This window comes from Podarcis erhardii, assembly GCF_964252035.2.
Source record: "Podarcis erhardii genome assembly, chromosome: 5".
NCBI classification, from domain to species: Eukaryota; Metazoa; Chordata; class Lepidosauria; order Squamata; family Lacertidae; genus Podarcis; species Podarcis erhardii.
Genome location: NC_138509.1, coordinates 30,474,877 through 30,496,797, shown reverse-complemented (window position 1 = coordinate 30,496,797; position 21,921 = coordinate 30,474,877). Strand labels below are relative to the sequence as shown.

Genomic DNA, 21,921 nt, shown 5'->3' with positions numbered 1-21,921 from the left:
GCTAAAGAGGAAGCCAGGGCAGCGAATGGGATGGATCGCGCTCGCTGCCCTGGCTTCCTCTTTAGCCTTGCGCAGCCTCCCCCCAGCTGGAGAGGTTGCGCAAGGCTTTTCTAGAGGAGGGAGAAGGGACTGACTGGCGGTGTCAGTCCCTTCTCCTTGCTGGGGAAAAGCCTGCAAGAGCGCGAAGCTTGTGTGGGGCTCTTGGGGGCTTTTCCTGCCTGCCTCCCCCCTGCATTCGCTCCATAGGATGCACAGACTTTTCCCCTTAGTTTTTAAGACGGAAAAAGTGTGTCCTATGGTGCGAAAAGTACGGTATTTCAGGACCAATATGTTTCAAATGAGAACATTAAAACAAAATCTGCCATTATTATTTCCCTCCTAGAAATCTAACGTTTTCCACAGTACGACCCCACCCCCCTCTGAAATTCACTTTGCCCTTCTGTGCCCCTCTCAGCATATATTCTGGTACGGTCACTGCAGGTAATATTATTCCCATTCAGTGTCACCTGCCATAGAGTGATAGGATGAATTTAGTAAGTGGCAAATGTGGAATATCCTTACTACTTAATAAGCACTTTCACTTACTCTTTAGCACACATTAGATTACATTAAGGTGGGGGACCACACAATGTTTCAATGAATACAGAAGCAAAGTAATGGTAGAAAGTCTTAACCACTTGGTTACTTGTCTGTACTAGGCTTATGTTCCAATGACATCTTCAATCCTAAATCAGATTCATTTCAAACTAGTCTAATTTGGCTGATGAATCAAGCGAGTGGTGTGCCTGAAAAATGAGAATCCCCATCACCTTATTATTTTTCTCCAAGGAGCAACAGTGCTGTTTCTAAACGCCACTGATTTGGATCGGTCAAGAGAATATGGCCAGGAGTCCATTATCTACTCAGTGGAAGGGTCTTCTCATTTTCGAATCAATGCTCGCTCAGGTAAGCACAACCACAATATTCTTTTTCCTTCCATGCTCAGTCCATCATGTCTTTGCAATTGTTATCTTTATTCTCTTCTACTCTCCCTCATTTTTGCCATGCTGCCCAGCCACAAAAGAAACAAACTAAGTCTTTTGAGTGTCAAAATAATGACTCTTCAGCACATTATAATTCCCATACAGTGTAATCATAAGGCTATTTTTGTGACATTCTTCAAGGTGGGTGAGCAAATTTCCCATAACCCAAATCTACACATACTCTACAAATCAAGGCAGATTGCCTTAAGGTGTGGAAAACTACACCAGGATAAGGCAGTCTCATCAGTGCTGTTCTCAGGGTCTCCCTAGTTTTCATACTGAAAATTTAAAAGATTCTAATTAGGGATGGTGGGGGTTTTTCGGATTTTTTTTCTTCAGAGAGAGGGATTTTTAGATTCTTCTCTTATTCATTCACCTAGAAAAAGAAAAAGAAATTCTCAAACTATTCCCCATCATTTTTTGTCATTCCTCCACCCACAATGCCAAGGAACGGCCCCTGGTCCAGGGCCCTGTGGAGGATGTAAAATGAAGACCAGACTGCCAAGACACTTGATGCTGAGACTTGTAGGGGGGAAAGAAAAGAGCTGTGCTATTGCCACTGCTGATGGTGAAACTTTTGGAGAATTTATTCTCCCCTGGAGAATTGCAACGTGTTTCCCCCAATTTCTCTTACCACAAATACAGTGCAGAACTTTGAGATGCTACTTCCACTCAAAGCACTGTATTTTTCGGTCCATAAGACACACCTGACCATAAGATGCACCTAGTTTTTAGAGGGGGAATGCAAGGGGGAAAATATACTTTAAAGGGAGCGCTGAGCAGAGCCTGTATGCCTCCCAGGCTCTGCTCAGCACTCCCTTTCACGAGCCACGTGGAGCGTGTGTGCTGCGCTTGCAGGCTTTTCCTCTAGGAGGGAGAAGGGCAGCCACTACAGGTTCTCCTATCTTCAGTGGTAAAGCAGGTTCTGGGCCTTTTCGGAGGGGGCACCATATAAGTTTTAGGTGCAAGATAAAGTAACACATTCTGAAGTTTTAATCTGCTGGGGTTTTAGAGATACAATACTTAATGTTGTTTGTTTGTTTGTTTGTTTTAAAACAAACATGTTCATGTAGAGTTATTCAGACTGAATATTGATATTGTGTTTGCTTATCATTTTATCATCCCTGCCTCAAAACATCCCTTGATGAGACAGGATATTATTATTATTATTATTATTATTATTATTATTATTATTATTATTACTACTTTTGCTATTTCCATTCTAGATCGCTGGATAGCGATGTTTTAGCCCAAGTACACAAAGTTCATCATAGGTCACATTTTCCTAATTTCCAAGTAATTTGGAAAAAAGCTTAGCAAGGTTTTTGTTACGAGAGCAAGTTCAGCCATGATGACCCTCCTTGTTGAAATATTCTGTAGGGAGATAGATGCATTCAGAAGGGAGGAGAAATGAAGAAACGTTATATTTCAGTTCTGTGGTTTAGGAACAGAAGAACTTTTCTGTAGAAGTATCCTCACTGAAATTAGCTGAAACTGCTCTGTGAAGGTGTGCCTAATTGGATGTAACTTTGTGGGCAAAGTAGAGCAATCCATCACTAAGACACACTATTTTTTTATTTAAAAAATCCCCCACTGATTAATTTTTTCCCCCAGTCTACAGATTAATGGATATCACAGGGACTTGGGAGGCAAATGTATTTTAGTAAAACCTTTGACCTCTTGCAGTTCTGTAATCTAGATTAGTTTTTAACCCCATCTCTGATATATCTGCTGTGAGAAGCACCCTACAATCGAAGAGAACTGAAATGCACAATTGTAGAAGCTGAACTCTAGGGGTGGGGTGCCGGAACTGTGGAAGGGCTGGCGAATAGATTATCCCATCTGGTTTAGCGCAGACATTTTTGGTCCATTTCAGCAAAATGGCTGTAAATGAAAGCCCAATTAGAGGAAAGTCCTGCAGCATCAGATAATTAAAGAAGAAGTAAATCAGATAATTAAAGTAGGAGGTAGAGGTCCAGTTTCCAGGTATCACTAAAGCTCTGCCAAAGGCATACATTTGAAGGAAACCCCTTCAAAAAAAAGGGGGGGAGAATCATGGGATGACCAAGTTGGATGGCCTCTGAATGTCTGATAATGGGAATCATAAGTGTGTAGAGTTCTATTACCCTCCATGTCCTGCTTGTGTAGCCTTCCTGTAGGTATCTGGTTGGCCCCTGTGCAACCAGGAGCAGACGGGCTTTTCTTCTGATCCCGCAGGGCTCTTCCTATGTCCCTAGGTGCTTTTCTCTGTGACCTATAACAAAGAAAACTCTTTCCTGTCTCCTGTATGTTGCTGAACCACAAACATTCGACCTACGAGCTCTCCCTTCTCCTTTCACCGTTCCTCTCTTGCCTTCTGCAGGGGAAATCACCACGACATCTCTGCTGGACCGGGAAGCTAAATCTGAATACATACTCATTGTGCGAGCAGTAGATGGCGGTGTGGGTCACAACCAGAAAACAGGCATTGCCACTGTGAGTTGAAATTATTCATTTCCCCTGCCGTGATGTGTGTTCTGTTGTTGTTTTAAAATCATGGTCACATTGCTGGGCTGCAGCGCCCATCATCCCTGACTACAGTGGTACCTCTGGTTACAGATGTTTCAGGTTACGCATTTTCGGGTTGCGCACTGCGCCGAACCTGGAAGTACTGGAACTGGTTACTTCTGGGTTTCGGCACTTGTGCATGTGCAGAAGTGCTAAATTGCGCTTTGCGCATGCGCAGAAACACCGAATCGCAACCCACACATACGCATACATGGTGCTGCAGGTTACGAATGCTGCGGGTTGCGAACGTGCCTCCCACATGGATCATGTTCGCAACCCGAGGTTCCACTGTATTGGCCAGACTGTTTGGGATGGATGGAAGTTGGTACCCAGTATCATTTGGAAGAACAATCAACTCTTTTCAGCTCTGTGAAGCAGCACGTTAACTGGGTTCCTTCTTGCCCAATACCACCCAAGCCTACATAAGGAAACTGAAATGATCCCTCACCTGCCTGCCTCAGTCCCAGTTTTATTTAAATACCTTGCAAGGAAAAGGGCCTCTTTGGCTGTGAAGGGTTGTCCTCAAGGAGTGATTTATCTTGGATTGTTAAAAAGAGACTGAAGGCAACAGGGAGAGAATAATGCTGCTACCAGCAGTCATCTTGCCTCAGCCTCCAGGAGGCAATCAATATGCACCCAAGCAAGGCCACTGCTCTGCAGAGCCAAGCTGGCATGCTCAACATGGCAGCCAAAGCCTGCCTTTCCCAAAATGAATGTGCGCATAGGAGTGGAGAGGGCGAAAACAAGATTAAGAACAGAAGCAGAACTATTTTGTTATTGCTGGGAAGGAAAGCAAGAGACACAGCACAGAACGCACATGCAGACATGGTCCTTTCCTGAAATATTTTCCCTCCCCCTTTATTAGCTGGTGTCCTTTGGCAATTTCCTTTCTTTTGTATCAGTATTGCTGCTTTCAAGCCTCCTCTCATTTGCTCTTGGTATTTGCTCTCTCTCTGTGCGTGTGTCTTGTCCTCTTTCTTTCTTTCTTTCTTTCTTTCTTTCTTTCTTCCCTTCTCGTTTTTAGTGTGTTATTTTCCCCTTCCATTCACACATTATTACAGAATGAGTAAACTGGGTCCCTGCTGGCCAGATATTCTTCAAACAATCAGCCACTGCTCAGTCTACCAGGTGACTGCCCCAGGGCACCTAACTAATAGGAATTTCAAACACTTTAAATAATTTACCAGGGCGGTGAGAAACCAAGGCAACTGTCTTGATTGCATGTCTGAGCTTCTCTGGTGTGCTCCTGGCACTATACTCTCAGGGCACAAAATCCCATAAGTTGCTGCACCAAATTATCACCGCCCGCCCCCCCCTTTCTCCCCTTTCAACTTTCTTATCAAAGCTTGCATTTTCAAAGGAATTAATTTTTTTGTTGGCTTTGCCAGATCTCCAGAAATAGCTTGGTGATATCATGCCTGTGTCTGTCTTGGAAATGTGTATAAGTGCTTTCCAGGTAGTATTTTTAAACTATAGAAATGGCTTGATTGGGACTATTTCAGCAGGAATTTCCTGTCAAAGTCTCATCAGATGATCAGGGACTACTTTTTCAAAATGGATTTTCTCCCATTTAAAGCCTTCAGAGGGCTAGTTCACATATGCATGTTCAAAAGTCCTTATCCGTTTTTACTGCTGAGTTGTTTAGGAATATACCAAGAAAAAAGCACACCAAGAACTCAGGCCAATGTAAGTTTCAATAGTAGGAGTGGACCCTACAAAACGCATTCAGGCGGGCATTATCGACATGTGGGCTGAAAGATAATCGAGTGCGGAATTCTTTATCTCCCTGACATCGGATGGGAGGGCGTCCCACAGGGAAGGTGCCACGGCTGAGAAGGATGTTGAAGCAGCATTTTTAGAACTTCTGGTGATGTTCCTGCTTTGTGAAGTCTTTGCTCACATTCCTGTATAGGAACAGATGTATAGGAACAGTTAGAATTGTAGCTGATAAAATTAGTAACGCCACTCTGTTGCTTCACGGCACTGTCCACACCCAAGGGGTGCAATTTAGGTAGGCCGGGCAGACAGTCTCCCTTGTGTACTGTATAATCATGCCAAAGCCCCCAATCCTTCTGTTTAGACACAAGTGACTATTTGTCTTTTGTTGACAGTACTGCTAAAGTTATCTAGGTGTAAAAGAAAAAGGAAAAGATTGCAACAGATGTTCTTAGCATACATTGGGGTTTTTTTGTTTTGCTTTTTTTGCGAAATTGTACCCTTTGAACCTCATTGAATTCCTCTGCAACCCTGCATACACACACAGCTAAAATCTCCTGTGCCGAATCTTCCCAGTCTCAGATGGTGCTGCTGTTCCTCAGTCACCAAGTGTTAACTGCAGGCATACAAAGGTAGCCTTTACTCTTCACAGATTGCTTGTGTGAGAACAGCCCACTTTGCACAGGCTAATAAACCAGACTAATAAACCAGTACTAGTGGCTCTCTGGGAATAGCACTGGTGGCATGTTTTTCTTCTTGATTATAATTTATTTTCAGTTTCTGCCCACGGTGATGAAATATACTGGACTCCATAGGAGATACACAATAACAGTGTAATTACCTCCTATTTGCCATGTTGACTGATTACCCCCTGAGCTAGCCTCTTAGCACTATTGAGAACATGAATATGAACATGATTGTAGAAATGCACACCTGTCTTACTGTTTCAGCTTGGAAGGAAAAAGCAGCAGGAGCTTTTAACAGTGTGACTGTATACATGCCTACTCTGAAGTAAGCCCCAGGGAGTTCAGAAGGGCTTACTTCCAGGTAACTACAGAATTGCAGCCAAAGAACTGGATTCAGGTAATGAGTCCCACTAACGGAAGCCCCAGTGCAAGGTCTTCCACAATGGAGGTTTTTGCCCCCCTCTTCCCACGTGCCCCCTGCTCTCCACCACCACCAGTTGGCTTCAGGAGGGTTGAGCAGACCCCCAGAATAGCATGCAGCAGGGAGGAGGGGGGAAATTGTTGCATCTGGCAAGCTGGAATGCTTGTACTGACAGAACAATCTACTGAGTGCTATGCAGAATTCCTCCCTAAATATGTTCCTAAAATTCCAATTTATTATAGGTGCTAATTTAGCTGAAGGCTAAAGGGAGTGTAAAAACCTGAAACTCAGACAGAAGATTTTTGGGAGTGAGGTTTTTTTTCCAGCTGTTAGCATTCTGGCATAGTTATAGGAGCAAAGAACCTCTCAAGGTTTAAAACAGACTTTGATAAATATATGAATGACGCTGCATGGCTCCTTCTCTGGTCTTTTGGGTTCAAGGAGGATTCCCCTTTATCTCGCAGTTGAACGCCTCCCTGCGCTTTTCATGTGCCCTCTAGCACTACAGCTAGAGAAACTAGGTTGAGTACCCATCTAAATTTATTTTGAGGTGATTTGATACATGAATTTCTCAGGACAAATATACAGAGATGGTGACGATGTGTGGGTGTTGTTGTTTTGGGTGGAGCCACATTAGATTGCCTCCTCCCCCCGGGCTAGAGTAAGGGTGCACATCAGACCAGACACAAGTGTTTGTTAAAACAAGCCACCACAACTCCATTGATTACAGAGAAGTAAACAGAATTGGCATGGCACAGGAGTCTTCAAGTACACCTTCCTTCTGAGGGAGTGGGTCACTGGGGAAGGGTCTTCTCATTTGTGGTGGCCTGTTTGTGGAATTGTTCCCCAAGGTAGGCTTGCCTGGTATCTCAAATGATCTATTTTTATATTGTAAACCACCCTGTGATCCTTAGATGAAGGGTGGTATAGCAATATAAGAAATAATATTAACAATACAGTGGTACCTTGGGTTACAGGTGCTTCAGGTTACAAACTCCGCTAACCCAGAAATAGTACCTAGGGTTGAGAACTTTGCTTCAGGATGAGAACAGAAATTGTGTGATGGTGGCACAGCGGCAGTGGGAGGCCCCATTAGCTAAAGTTGTACCTCAGGTTAAGAACAGTTTCAGGTTAAGAACGGACCTCCAGAACGAATTAAGTTCTTAACCTGAGGTACCACTGTATCTATTTTGTCTGCCAGTCAAAGCCTTTTTATTTTCCCAGGCTTTGGGTAGCTGATGTATTTCTACTTTGCTTGTTTTATTGATCCTTGCTTTTTACTCTGCTTTTTTAATCTGTTGCCTTGAACATTTTAATTGAAGACTATTATAAAACGATTTCAATCCATTAAATAAATAAACAAACCACAATGGCGCCCATTCATTTGGTACTGGTAGATAGGATGGCCAAAAAGGAATGGTTTGCTGTGGACAGTCCATTTTTCAGAAGCTCCTCCATGTCAGCTTGTACCTTTTGTGTTCCAGTTCTTCCCTTCTGCTAGTCTGATATGTAATGACACTGCTCTGATCTGCTGCTTGGTGTTTGGCCATATAAACACTTCTGACAGGAGCTAACAACATTGGTGCTAAACCACACTGCCCAAAAAAATTATAGTCATGTATATGAGATTTAAACCCAAGCCTCCGAAGTTCAGCCAAGGAATAGAAGCGACATGTGACTTTTAAAGTTAGCACTCCCTACTTTATCCTGTATAATCCAGTAGCAGAGGAATTACTCAGCAAATTGTGAATAACCCAGAGAACAATAATGGAAGTAGCTGGGGGGTTGGGCGGGAGATGACATTAGTCAGATTTGTTTATTTATTGTGACTCACGCGCTTGTAGAGAGAGGGTTCCTGCCCTGCTGTCAAGCAGTCACAGCACAGAATTCTGAAAGCTTCCCTGGCGAGTAGAACCTCCTCTTCCAGAATAAGCACTGGCGTTGCTGAGTGAATCAAATGGGCCTCCAGAGGCAACATCTTGCTAAAAGCTGCATCGCGTGTGACAGGGGCATTAGGACAAACGTAAAGGAGAGTGTCTTTGTCAGACATTGTCATCGTGTTTCTGTCTGGCATTCCTAACCTGTATGAAAACCGTATTCTGAGGTTGCCGGTGCAGATACAGGAGCGATAAAAGGAAGCTGGCCAAAATGTGTGTTGCTTTATTAAAGGCTGTATTTTCAACTGTAATTCTTTCCAGGTAAACATCACTTTACTGGACATTAATGATAACTACCCCGTGTGGAAGGATGAGCCATACTTCATTAACTTAGTAGAGATGACTCCTCCAGACTCGGATGTCACAACGGTATGCGCCGGTGGGGAGGGGGGAAACATACCCACAATTCTTTCTGTAGTTCAGAACCACCATTTTAATGTATTATGTAGATGTGTAGATGTGCAGATGTGCAGATTTATTTATTTTTAAAGCAGGTATGAAATAAAAAGTAATTGGCACACATAGTCTTCAGGTATGTTTGGCACACTTTACCCAAAAGAAATACTCATAAACACTGTTCTGATGTTGCATGGGGGCCCAGGGGGGCTTACAGAAGAAGGGATAAGCACACACAGACCAACAGAAGCAGTTCACCTGGAGGGGTGGAGCCAGAATGCTAACTTCGCACAGCTGTGTTGCTGCTGCTTACTGGGAGGGGGAGAGATCAGGGCTCTGCAGAGGCACCTGTGAAGCCAATCAGGCATTCCCACTGACTTCCTCATTACCACATCACTTCCCCTTCCGGTAAGCATCATTGCTTGTTCAGATATATTTGCTCAGAAGCAAGACTCCTTGAGACTCTCGGGTAAGTGTGCCTAAGGTTGCAGCCTCATTCTCTTAAGTTTGGATTTTGGAGGCTTGGTTGTGGTTGCTCACTGGCGGTGCAAACACATTTTGAATATGGGCAGAAGCATTCCCTCCAGTGAACACAAAGAGACAGTGCCTGTTAACAGGCTGTGAGAGTCCCTGCTTCCAGGACCTGACACAGGCTTCTTACACATCTTCCACAGCCTGATATTAGTGCAGTTCAGGAACAAATAAGTGTTAAAGTCAGTTTTCTATTCTGGCAATTAAAGTGCCGTGGCAACATAAGAAGTCGAATTTACCTGGATAAAGGCCGGTCAGTAGATAGCCATTTTTAATTCTATGTTTCAGAATGTACTAATAGAATAGGGATAGAGATCATTAGATTAGGAGCTGATGGATTGTCCTTCATTAACCAATGAGAATGCATTGCTAGCTATCCTTCTTTTTATATTCGATTGTTGAGTCTTGCATTGCAAACAGGTTACATGGCTGGGCCAGAACTCCTGATAAAATAAAAGCAGTAAATCCCATATTCATTTTCCTTGCTTTTGAGTGGCATGCAGTGAAAATAAATTATTGAATGTTACTATTATCCATTAAGGGCGAAGGGGAATCAGCAAAAGGTGTGATAGAAACCAAGAATGGTCAGCTGGTAGTCTGCAGGTAACACCAGGCACATACACAAAAAGATCAATGTAATTAAAAGAGAGAGATTAAAAGCATTGTTATTTATTAAATTTATATATCACCCTTCAACAAAGCCAGTTTACAAAGCATGCACTGAACAGAATACAGAAGTTGTCAGTTTATCACATAACTCTAAAATCCAACACCTGATTGCAGTGTTTGCACATTAATGTTTTGTCAGGGAACTGCTCATGATGTCCTCTGCACATCAGCCAACAGGGAGGCTTCTGTCATGCTGCATCACAGCATCTCTGGCCCCCATGGTCTGTGAGAGCTGCTGCTTGTGGGGCCTGATTCTGCCTGCCTTTACGCTGCTTAATAGAAGCAGACACAGCTAGCGTATCCATGCAGGGAGACCACTGCCTTATCCCCAATAATCCTAGGTGCTAGAGTAGGTTCTATTGAACCAAAACAAACTTTTTTTTCCCTGAGTAGGCATGGTTAGGTTCTCACTAACTAGGCTGCAATCCTAGTTCAGGAATGCCTGCCTGCTTTTGAATTTGCTGCAGCAATTACAGTGGGAAATAAAGCACTATATCAAGGGCCATGTGCTTCCACCTGATTATGGAAGAGCAATGCTTCAGCAGCCCCAGAGGACCCTGTTGTGGAAAGGACCTTACAGCAAAGATTGGCCCATTCCTTAAGAGCTTCACTTATTTGGGGGTGTTTTTTTTGGTTGTTTGTTTTTGTTTTTTTGTTATTTGAAGCATTTTTGCCCTACTCTAAAAGAGTCCCCTACACACACACTTTCACCACACATACACCCAAATGTATAAGGCTGGCAGACCCTAGTCTAAATTCGTCAGTCTGGGGTGTGTGAACAAATACTTGTCGGAAGGATTACGGCCCTTTATTTTTAACATAATGACCAATTCATCTTGCTGTAAAGACATGTGGATTGCCAGTAACTGTTAGCAATGATTATTTATTTATTGCAATTAAAGGCGTAGCCTCTGTAAGGTTAGCGATTAAACAGTTTGCAATAAAGCAAAATTGCAAGCGAAATTAATCATGAACTGGCCATTTAATCCTCTTTTGCTTCATCTGCAGTCCCAGTCCTTCACTAGGCATCAGAGTTTGGGCATCAGAATTTCAACTGGAATACAAGAGCAGGCTTATAACCAGTAACAACGTAGGTCAGCAGATGGCATACACCTTCTTTAGTACAGTGGTTTTCAAACTTATCTTACAGTGGTACCTCGGTTTATGAACTTAATTCGTTCTGGAAGTCCATTCTTAATCCAAGGCGCGCTTTCCCTACTGAGGCCTCCCACCACCTGTACCCTTCCACCGTTCGGCTTCCATACATCTTCTGAGGCAAAGTTCGCTAACCAGAACACCTGCTTCCGGTTTTGTGGAGTTCGTACACCAAATAGTTTGTTAACAGAGCTGTTCGTAGACCGAGGTACCGCTGTATAGGAAACCTCAGAATTTCTTGGAAACGTAACAGAGTTCCTTAATGGAAAGGGATATATGCTCCTTTCGTGATGGGAAATGGTAAAGTTCCAATATGTCTGGTTAATGCTAGCATGAACAAAGCGTGTCCCTTAAAGCATAGCACAGAATCCTATGTGACCTACTAAGGTTCCGTGAAAGATGAGCAGGTAGTTTTTCTCAGCAGACAAGTCAATATATAGGAGGTTTCCTGAAGGGGGTAGAAAAAGAAAAGGTTAGTGGTATGTATTTATTTAGTCATATGAACACTGTAACAGTCGCTGCATTCCCCCCCCCCACGCCCACCCCATGCTGGTATTTATTGGATTCTGAAGCACCAAGGCTACATAATTTATTCCACACCCAGTTCCTGTACCATGAACTCTGTTTCCTCTGCTGTGGTTCTGGACCTTAATGTGATTTGGAAGGCATAAAATTATAGTCCTCACATTGCACTCGCAGTTCCCATCCTTTTGCAAACATGGCATAGTCATTCATATTGTGTGTATGTGTGTGTGTGTGCATTAGGGTTGCCTCCGTGTGTTTTAAAGTAAAATTTTGGGCCAATTTCAACTTTCCCAGCCTTGCTTGCGACCTCCTTCAAGGACCTCTCTGAAAGGCATTGATTTAAAGCCTTTCAAATCCCTCTGGCAAAATAAAAGAGAAGGAGAGGCAGAATTATTCTCCATCACACTAGGAGAAAAATGACGGGCGTGAAACAGAAAATAAATGAGGGGAAAGCGGAGAGAATCCACAAAATCATCAAACAGGAAAGACTGTTTTTTTAAAAAAAAAAAATACCATAATGAAACATTAATCTTCTGGGAGGAGGGGAAATAGCAAAGGTCTCTCGTCCAAGTTCACTGTGTAGAAATTAACTCTCAGTTACCTTAACTGGCCTTTGAGCTCCCCCTCTCTCCCCCATCCATGAACAAACTTCGCCCCCTGAGTGCCCCATCAGTCTTGACAGGGCTCCGACTCCTTGTACTTCTGTTTCTGTTAGGGAAAATGTGTTGGCAACTTAACACGAAGTAGCTTTAATGAAACATGAAATCAATTGTGCATGTGCTGATCAAATACAATTTATTTCTATGTAATTAAAAAGTAATATAATGACTTCAAAATTCCAAATCTGGTTCTCATTTAGAACTCCTGCAACCAGTCAGTTTCCATTTCAAGATGTTCAATTACAGATTGATTCACTGAAGTAAATTCAGCCACCTTTTCCCCCCACCTTGAAGTAACCTTTCCAGTCTCCTTATAGGAGATGCAATATGCTTTAAGTCGTGTCTTTGTTCTTATTGCGTGTAATTTGTTGTTTGTTCCTACTGTGGTGTGATGGTTAGTGTCAGACTGTGTCAGAACACTGGGAGACCAGTGTTCGAATCCCTACACGGCCATGAAACTCACTGGGTGACCTTGGGCCAGTCACTGTCTCGGCCTAGTCTGCCATACACATGCCTCTGAGCTCCTTGGAGGAAAAGGTGGTAAATAAATATAAGTAATTTAAATAAAATAAAATATAAACAGTCATTTTTGACCAGGTACCTGTAGTCCTGAAGACGACTTATTTTTCTAAGTCATCTTCAGGACTACAGGTACCTGGTAAAAAATGACTATATTTTATTTTCCACACCATCAAAATAAAGAGCATGCCACTTTAAAATAGGTCTAAATACTAAACAATAAAAACAAACAGGCCCAAGCCAGAACATCAGCAGCAGTGAAAACATTTGCAGTTTACTCGCCAGTGGGAAAACTTACAGGAAAAAGGTGGTCTTCAGAGAATTATTCTTAGTGGATGACCGTAGTCAGGGAGTTTCACAAGAGAGGTGCCACTGCAAAGAAGACTCTGTCTAGTACAAAACAGAGCATGAAACAAAGGAGCCTCTGTGTATCTTAAAAGATGAAGAGGAACATGGAGAACGGCACTTCCAAAGATTCATGGGCTGTTTGTCACATTTAGGTGCATCTTCTGGTTTTGCAAATACTTCAGCATATATTCAGAAGTCTTTACAAATTAAGACAAAGCGTATACAGTATGTATTTGCAGCCACTGTCCTGTATTCCCCTTTAGAGGTGATTTAAAAATAAAAGACAGTTTTATACAGTGCGATCCAAGTCAAATGGGAATCACATTGTGAGCATGAGATTGTGGGGCAACCAGTGATTTCTGACTACATGAGGATTTTATTGAGGGCAAACAATGCAACTTCAATGCCCTCATTCTGAATTAAAGAGACAGTGCGAGTTAAGGCTATGATAGAGAGTAGAGCAGGGACACGTTCACCATTCAGGGTTAGGGCAGTAAGAGGGTTTCATTTGTCGTTAGTGATGTTCCCCAGTAGCCAAATCTGATTTGGTACATAGTGATGTCACAAAGAGCAGATGAAACCCTCTCATGGAACTCACCGCGAAGAAGGAATTTATTTATTTTTTTGTCAAGGCAACCAGGCTAATGAATTCCCTTTTCCACAGACACCTGCCTCTGAATAACGCAATGAACTTTCTTTTGCATCCTTTCTAATCTCCCCCTTTCACCCAGTGGACATACACAGCTGGCAAACAGGAGCTGCATCTCAAGGAATAGAAAGACCTTTGCAGCACTCTGCCAGCAAACTGAAATGTTGCAAATATTTGCAAATTAATTGCAACATACAAATGAGCAGTGTCCTTTAGCTATTAGCATGGGTTGTGCAGGGTTGTACTAAAGTAACCATGATTGCAACTATGTTTGGATATGATAGTGTGCTTAATTTTTTTAGATCATAATTTTTTGTATATTTTCAACTTCAACGTAACAATAACAAAGGAAGTAAACCAGGGAAGAGCCAATAGAAATCACAAGTTCGTGCAAGCACAGATATTACATTTGAAAGCAAGAGCAAAATGGGAAGAAAAACCCACTAGGCAAAAATAAAAATAAATGCAGTGTTATGACAGGAGCCATGGGGATAATATCTGAGGATATGGTCTGTCCAAAAAGGAAAGTGATCATTTGATGGGCAGCTAGTACATCCAGGTTGAGTTAGAAAGATTAGAAAAGGCCAAGATTAGAAAAAGCTGTGAGAGGGTGTTTTGTAAGACCAAACAAAATTATTATTTTAAAGGGAAGGACATGCAAAAAAAAAGCATTTTGAACATCTTTGATGAGATAATGTGTTTTAAACTCCCCAAACTTCATGGCCTCCCAGCTTAACTGAAATGCTGTAAGTGGAATGATCCTTTGCCAGGAAGGGGCAACAGAATTCTTATTCTCCTACATTCGTTTATTCTGTTTTGCTTGGACATTTTTTCACTGGCACATCAGCCATGGTGACTGTTGCTGTAGCACGAAAAAGCATCAGGACAGCTTCTTCAATGAGACTGTGTTGTGTACTTAAGTGAATGGAATCGGACTCACGCTTTTATTCCGGATCTTTTCTGTTTCATGCTTCAATTTAGAAGCCAGCTGTACAGATGCACGAAAAAAATGAAAAAGGATTTATTTATTTTTGGTCTCTTATCAATATACCATCACTCTTTTGATCTCTGTAGGTGGTTGCTTTTGACCCAGACCTAGCAGAAAACGGTTCCCTCGTGTACAGCATTAGACCGCCAAATAAGTTCTACAGTCTTAACAGCACCACAGGGAAGATTCGGACAACAGGGGTTGTCCTGGACAGAGAAAATCCAAACCCCCAGGAAGCTGAGCTCATGAGGAAGATTGTGGTCTCCGTCACTGATCGTATGCTTGCTTCAATTGTTCTGTGAATACTTTAGCGCTCCGTTAACTACCTGCTACACATTCTTACATACTAGCTGTCACATTCTTATATATTTTGTGCTCTTGATTAAAAAAAAAAACCACATCCCTCTATAACTTTCCCCCATAATAGGTACATAGCAAGAGTAGCAACAATTATAGATTGCTTAAAGTTAGATAAATGCTAGCTTCTACACTCTTACTTCTGCAATTTATTTTAACGGTTTTGTTATCGCTCTGACATTTCCCAAGTCTGATTTTTTTTTTCATTGAAAGTGAATTGCCAATTACTTGAAGAGGAATGAACAGGGGTTTCTTCTTGATATATAGAGGTTTGCTAAGACAAAATATTAGAAATTTTTTTTTTCAGTCTTTGGGGTGCTCGTGAGACTAGTTGTGACTCTTCTGATCTCTGCAGGTGGAAGACCCCCATTGCGAGCCACCAGCAGTGCCACAGTGTTTGTAAACCTGCTGGATCTCAATGACAACGACCCCGCTTTCCAGAATTTACCTTTTATCACTGAGATTCCCGAGGGACTTCCAGCAGGGTCATCCGTTTTCCAGGTGAATCGGCGTTACTTTTGATTTCAACCATATACTTGCTGAAAGGTGTTTCTTAAAAAACAACGAGAACAGCTGTTTGGGCTTCTGTTGCAGATGTAGTGATGAGTAGTAGTGGTACTTTCCTCACTGCAGTAAAACCAGTGCCCCAGAATGTTTTAAGGGAGCAAATACCTCATACGTTTTCTCACTGATGATCACACCTGACTTCTATCTACATTCTGTACTACTTGTTGAAATAAGCCAAGAGGAAGTTGAGAAAGTTAAACCACACAGAGGAACTGATAGACTGAAAGCCCCTCGTGACATCAGATCATTAGTTCACTTGCTTTTCTTTACAGCTGAATGTGAGTTTGGCAGCCTTAGTCCGTCTCTCTCAGCATAGTCTGTTCAAGAAAAAGGTGAACACATTCAAGGGACTAGCAGCGCTGGTTCTTTCGCTGCTCTGCATGTGATCTGAACTGTATTGCTTTGCCCTTAAGCACAAAAAAGGGAGTTCCCATTAGTTCCAGTGGGACATCTTTTTGCAGTGCAAATTGCAGGCACAATGGGGCTGATCCCATCTCAGGAACAATTTTGGTAACAACTTTGTTTTATTTTTAATGAACCAGGTAGCACTAGGTAGCCCCACACTTGAGTTAAGGCCATGTGTAAATTTGGCCCTGAGCCCATGGGAAGTGATAATGTGATTCTGTTGGGATCTTCTTGGTTTCACCTTTATGAGAGGGGGGAAACTCGTCAGAATGTTGTGCTTCACTTTTTTGCTTTCTGTCTCAGGTGGTAGCCATTGACCTTGATGAAGGCTTGAATGGTCAAGTGACATACCGTATGCAGGTGGGCATGCCTAGGATGGACTTTGTCATCGACAGCAGCAGTGGTCTTATCAACTCCACAGCTGTTCTAGACAGGGAAAGGATTGCCGAGTACTACCTCAGGGTAGTCGCAAGTGATGCAGGAGTGCCGTCCAAGAGTTCTACCAGCACTCTCACGGTCAGAGGTGACTGAAGAACTGAAACACTCTGGATGCTGTCTCACTGTTACTACTGTGTCATTCTTTTTTAATAATAATAATAATAATAATAATAATAATAATAATAATAATGTATTTAGTGCGAGTGGTTGTCTTTATTTCAAATGGGATTTCTCACCTTGTCTAATACCTTCAGATAATTTTCTGTGCTTAGGTCGAGTCAAACTAGGGCTTAAATCCATGGTTCCCAACGTGGGGCACACGCCCCACAATGGGGCAATTTGATTTTTTGGGAGGAGGGGCCAATTCAAGAATGAGTTCAGCCAAGTTAATGGCCTGTTAGGCTTCCTCCGCGTGAATAGGAGTTCACTTTTTGAATAATAAGAATTATATGGCACAGGGGGAGGCATCAGGATTTTAGAGATGATTAGATGGGGCATGGCCAAAAAAAGGTTGGGAACCACTGGCTTAAATGCTCAAGGATTGCCCAGCACAGAAGCTGGGAAAATGCCCACCCAAAACAGCCAAGGGAGAGGAGGAGAAATGCGTAACTTGACTAGGGAGTAAAATTTAAAAGTTCTACCTTGTTGAAGTTGCAAATTTTGATGCATACAACCCCACCCCAAAAAAGGCTCAGGCAAGGAGGTTTGAAAATCTCGCCCGGTCCTGCTGTTGTAACATTGTGAGGGCTAGGTGGGCAAGCCTTGGTTTCATTTTGTGCAGGCGGCAAGGAGGGGTAAAAGGAGAGGGGCTGTCCAAAAGAGAAAGAGAGATTTTAAAAAGAAAGAATGGAGGTGGCAGAAAGAGAGAGGGAAGGTGTGCCTTCACCCACTTCCCATGCTGTGCAAAGAGAACATGAGAAACCCTGGATCATGTGAGAGGAACTCATGCTCTCGCTGTTCCCTGTGCTACCAACCCTTGTGGGAAAGAGCATCACTATGGGTTCCTGGAGCTTTTCGCGATGAGCAGGTGGGCTGCAGCTCCCATTCTGCTGAAGCAATGCAAGAACCCACCCTTTTTGTTTGTGTTGGCCATTCTCATGGTTGTAGTGATGATAACAAAGAAAGTCGGGTAAGATCCAAAAGGGTTTGGAGGGCACTCTTTATTGGACCAACACGGCCACTCCAATGAAATGTTTAACCTGTTACTATTAGTTCATGTTTAAAATACTTTTTAAAATAAATGATAATAATTTATTTTAGGTTTGACCCCAAGTCATTTATAGCTAGTTTTTAAGGAGTTTTTAAATACAATCTATTATACACTTTGGAAAGAGTTTCTGTTTGGTTATTCCAGATACTTTTCTGCTATACCATGATAGAAGAAAGTCTCCACAACTTTAACTTCAGGTGTCTAGGAATAGAACACATTTGTATGTTTTGAAATGTTATGAACTTACCTCAGAATTGAAGAATATCAGTGACAAAAATGTTTATGATTCTTAACTATTTGTAACTCTGGAACTCCCACAGTCCATTTCACCACTGCCTGTTTGCCCTTTCTCCTACTTCCTTGATTGGGCTTTTTTAGGGTGTAGCTGATGTGGCATAGTTCTGATCCCTAACTGAACTTCTATGGCAGTCCCTAAGGTGGCACAATGGGTCTGGACACCTGGCTGTTAACCAGAAGGTTGGTGGTTCAAGCCCACCCAGAGACTTCCTGAATTGCAGGAAGGTTGGACTTAGATGCCCCTTGGGGGGTTCCTTCCAACTCTACAATTAATATTATTGTAATATGCATAGAAACAACGGGATAAGCAAACACATGGCTTCTTACAGTGGCTGACGCTCCACCTTTTAGCCGTGCCAGGTATGGCTTTGAAGCATGGCTCAGAGTCGGCCTTGATCAAATTCTCTCTTGTAGTTTTAGATGTGAATGATGAGAACCCCACCTTCTTCCCAGCTGTCTACAATGTATCGCTTCCTGAAAACGTACCTCGTGATTTCAAAGTGGTCCGCCTCAACTGCACCGACGCTGATGTGGGTCTCAATGCCGAGCTCAGTTATTTCATCACAGGTACCAAGTCTTTCTGGTGTACTTCAGAAGTAGAAGCCATGTAGTTCGGAGGGGGCAGAGGATACGAGTCAATCTTTATTGCTGTGTCCTCCTTTTTCTTCCCTTCAGATTTTAGCCTCTCCTAGGGTTGGCCTGTGGTCTAAACCACTGAGCCTTGGGCTTGCTGATCAGAAGGTCGGCGGTTTGAATCCCGCAACTGGGTGAGCTCCTGTTGCTCGGTCCCAGCTCCTGCCAACATAGCAGTTTGAAAGCACACCAAAAAGTGCAAGTAGATAAATAGGTATCACTCCGGTGGGAAGGTAAACGGTGTTTCCGTGCACTGCTCTGGTTTCGCCAGAAGCGGCTTAGTAATGCTGGCCACATGACCCGGAAAAACTGTCTGCGGACAAATGCTGGCTCCCTCGGCCTGTAAAGCAAGATGAATGCTGCAACCCCAGAGTCGTTCGCGACTGGACTTAAATGTCAGGGGACCCTTTACCTAGGGTTGGCATTCATCCGGAATTTCCCAGACATTGCCAGGATTTGGCCGTTGGAAACAGTGCCCGGGCAAAAATTGCTGAAATGTCTGGGGAAATCTGGAAGTGTAGGTTTTGGTGAATTTCCTTAAAAATAGCTCAAAAACTTGCAACCCTAGCTTCTCCTAGCCCCAAAGCTCAGGGTGGGTAACATTGTAAAGGCATAAAATCCTATTAGCACAGAACAAAAATAAGCCAACTCTTGGTTTATTAAAGGTTTGGCCTCTCTCCCCTTAACTCCATGCAAAGGAAACTACCACATAATTCTGCTCCTCCATCGGTCACCAAGTAGTGCTCTTTCTCCTCTCCCTTCTCTTCCATACTTATTTGGGAGAGGTTCATAGCTGTTTCAAACCACCCCCACTTCTCTAGCTTGATTCCTGGGGAAGCATCTCTTCCTTGGTCTGTAACCAGCCTCCTTTCCCCCCTTGGGAATCGGTTGTGGCACCGTGGTGCAGAGTATTGGTGCAAAGCAGTGTGGGGAAATTCATGTAAATGAAGACAGCCAAGGGGGCTTTTCATCCTGCTGTTAGGTTTGCAACGGCTAATTTGCATGGGGATTTGCATATGTTTCCCTATGATGCTTTGCAAATGATAGCAGAGCTGTTTTGGGTTGTTTGCTCCTGAGAATTATCTATGCTTCATCAGACTGAAAGAGTCATCAGCTGCCTTATGTCTGCAGAATGTGGATATGACAATTTGAGAAAGGCATTGTCGCCGAACTCATTTGCAGTGCTTGCCGAAGTGCAGCCCGGTAGGCCATATTCTGATGTAGACAATGGCGTGAAAATAGGTCTTCATCTTCTTTGTAAGGAGCTACTTCCATATAGCAGATAAGTTCTGGGTATGTCCGCATGATTCTTTTGGAATTTGTATACGATTCCTCCTTCAGAATAGGTCAGCCATGTGTATCATTTCAAGTCCAGAAACAGGGTGGTCAACATTTGGGATACCTCTTCCTAAACAGGGCCATCTACATAATGGAATTTTTTGGGCCCTTGGCTGCAATGCCATCCAATATGGCGCACGATGCAGCCTGTGTCCCTGTGCACAACCTGTAGTAGTTATGTTTTTGAGTGGTAAGCAATAAGGGACAGCCTGCCTCTCTAAATGAAAGTTTCCTAAACCATGTTTTTGACAGTTGGGATAAGCAAAAACAAGCTGTGCGGCATATGAGTTGCTGTATGAAAGCAGCACTTCCTGGAAGACTTCAGCCATTCTGTGTATGGATTAATTCTTGCTAACAACAATGCGCAGGAAGCATTACAAACATGCAACATAATCTAGCCAAGGTTGAGCCTCACTGACCTCAGCGGAAAATATTTATGTATAATAGTAATAATAATGATCATTTATTCCTTATACCGCGTCCATCTGGCTGGGTTTCCTCAGCCACTCTGGGCGGTTCCCAACAGAATATTAAAAACACTATAAAACCATTTAAAAACTTCCCTAAACATCCATGACATATGTATGTTATGTGTGATTCTGACTAGCTCAGTTTGTGAACCACCAGCCTGTTACATACACATGTATGGTCTGCTATGTGATTGACAATGTGTTATTCCCCCACCCTTTCACACCCACCCACCTGTGTTTTACACATAGATTTTTGTTTGTTTACACTGTAGTGGCCAGTTTATACTGTAGTGGTCAAAAATAAAATAAAAAAGAACTTGACCGACCCCCCTTTTTAAAGTTTTTTGCAAGAAGCAAAAGTAGGTGATTAATTGACCAGTGACAAACAGTCATACATGGCTGATGGGGAATTTCAGCTTGCTGTGTCACAAGCTGGGCAGGCCTGCGATCTCACTTTAATTGAAATCAGTGGGACCTAAAAGTATGCACACCTTACAATCCCACTGAAACCAACCAGGTATGAAGGTCCTGGCTCAGATCTTACCAAAAACAAATAAGTTTTCTTTATTGGGTGCCATTGCCCCCCTGCTTGGATTATTGGACCTAGAGTGGCATTCCACAAGCACATATTATTTCCGAAAGCTCTAAAACTTGTCCATTTTCGCCCTCTGCTGCTCAGAGTCCCCAATGACACTCTATATCTTTATTGTACCATTATCGGTTAATGTACAGTATTACATTATGGGGGGGGGGGCGGCGAATCAAGAATCAATATGTTTAATGTAGATTGAAAGAAAGCATTGCACAATTATCAAGCCATGCAACCTTGGAAAGCCTTTAAAGCAATAAAGCCACCGTGATTCAACAGCAAATTAAAACAAGTGAGGCTGAGATGGAGTCCTTGAAATCTCTAGTTTGGGCCAGCACTGGCAATATGGCTTGCATTTTGCTATTCCATGTAAATTTTGAGCACTCTTAGAAATGCTTTTGGGAAACACACAATTCACACTGAATCCTTAAATGGCTTTAAATTTCTGTGAAGCACTTAGGAGACAATCCTGCGGCAAGATCTACCAGGATGAGCACCTTAGGACGCAGCAGATCTCTGGATTACCAGACTGATTACCAACTGGGGGGGGGGGGCGGGAATTAGGCTGTGAAACATTACTTTAAAGGCTTGTTGCTGCTGAACTCGGTATGGATCTATTGTTACTTTACTCTGACTTAATTTACACTGGCTTTCTTTATGCCAGTTTATTGTGCCAAGGATTGTTCCCATAGTCAAGTCTCCCATAATCCTGTCCCGCAGGGACATAGGTGGTTTTGTGTCTTCTGTGTAAGTAATAGGAGATGTTTCTGCATTATAAGTGGAAACCAGTTTCAGACCTATTTAGCTGTTGGAGGTCTACCCAGGAACTATGGGAACTGTAGCATTATA

At 42.8% G+C, this 21,921-nt stretch overlaps 1 protein-coding gene across 1 annotated transcript in view; it reads left to right on the top strand.

Annotated features, from left to right (window-relative positions):
• The window catches only part of CDH23 (cadherin related 23), a 383,781-nt gene that overhangs the window by 242,602 nt on the left and 119,258 nt on the right, over nt 1-21,921 (top strand). Inside the window, exons 19-25 of the mRNA XM_081861783.1 lie at nt 829-945; nt 3,385-3,497; nt 8,591-8,698; nt 14,855-15,044; nt 15,481-15,626; nt 16,401-16,620; nt 18,457-18,609. Coding sequence (XP_081717909.1) covers nt 829-945; nt 3,385-3,497; nt 8,591-8,698; nt 14,855-15,044; nt 15,481-15,626; nt 16,401-16,620; nt 18,457-18,609 — 1,047 coding nt within the window. The remainder of the gene's footprint in view (nt 1-828; nt 946-3,384; nt 3,498-8,590; nt 8,699-14,854; nt 15,045-15,480; nt 15,627-16,400; nt 16,621-18,456; nt 18,610-21,921) is intronic.